The following is a 751-nucleotide window of genomic DNA, read 5'->3' as shown; positions in this document are numbered from 1 at the left end:
CCGTGGAAGAGGGGGGCCATGGGGCCTTTGGCCAGGATGGCCACATCCTCACCGCCATGGGTCTCCGAGTCAAGGGGCACGGCTGCCTGCTGCAAGTACTCGAAGTCTCCTGGGGAGAGGGAGAAAGAGGTGACAGGGGGACAGCAGTGGCCCCCAGCCCCTTCCTGCCACCTGGCCATGGCTCCTGTGCCCTCACCGGCTGTGTGATCATCCACGTCAGGTCGGCTGGATACCAAGGGGTAGCCTGGCCCGTTCCCATAGAGGATGGACGTGTAGTTCTTCTTGTCACTGGCTTTGCTGGGGGCCAAACCTAGGGAAAGGATGATAGAGGGGGAGAATCAGCCAAAAACCCCCATATCACCCCTCTGGCCACAGCCAGGGTGCCTTGGAGCCAGTAGTGCCAAGCACAGGGCCATATCCTGCTCTTGGTGGCCAGGCAGGGCCGTACCGAAGATGGAGGAGCCGCGCAGGGTGTAGCCACCGAAGGAGAAGACGTGCGAGTGGTCGGCGGTGATGACGGTGAGGGTCTGAGCCTCGTCGGTCAGGGTGCCTGCCCGCTCGATGGCGCGGTCGAACTCCACTGCCTCCGACAGCGCCTTGTAGGCCGCACCATCGTGATGGCCGTGGTCGATCCTGCCACCTGCAGACAGGAGTCTGCGGTGGGCTGGGGACCACCAGCACCCCCAACCCTTATGCCCCCTCCCCAGGATGCAGAACCTCCCCCGAAGGCACCAGCCCCCACTTATCTTCC

The 751-nt window shown here is 63.8% G+C and overlaps 1 protein-coding gene across 1 annotated transcript in view; it reads right to left on the bottom strand.

Moving 5' to 3' along the window:
* Positions 1–2: 2 nt before the first annotated feature.
* Positions 3–751, bottom strand: part of ALPI (alkaline phosphatase, intestinal) — a gene marked incomplete at its 3' end in the record, with an annotated part of 3090 nt that continues 2341 nt past the window's right edge. Inside the window, exons 9-11 of the mRNA XM_010184734.1 lie at positions 449–653; positions 197–310; positions 3–109 (exon numbers count right to left, since the gene is read on the bottom strand). Of these exons, the coding sequence (XP_010183036.1) occupies positions 3–109; positions 197–310; positions 449–653 (426 nt within the window). The remainder of the gene's footprint in view (positions 110–196; positions 311–448; positions 654–751) is intronic.

This window comes from Mesitornis unicolor, unplaced genomic scaffold (genome assembly GCF_000695765.1).
Source record: "Mesitornis unicolor isolate BGI_N332 unplaced genomic scaffold, ASM69576v1 scaffold22795, whole genome shotgun sequence".
NCBI lineage: Eukaryota > Metazoa > Chordata > Aves > Mesitornithiformes > Mesitornithidae > Mesitornis > Mesitornis unicolor.
This window is presented reverse-complemented; position numbering and strand designations above follow the sequence as displayed.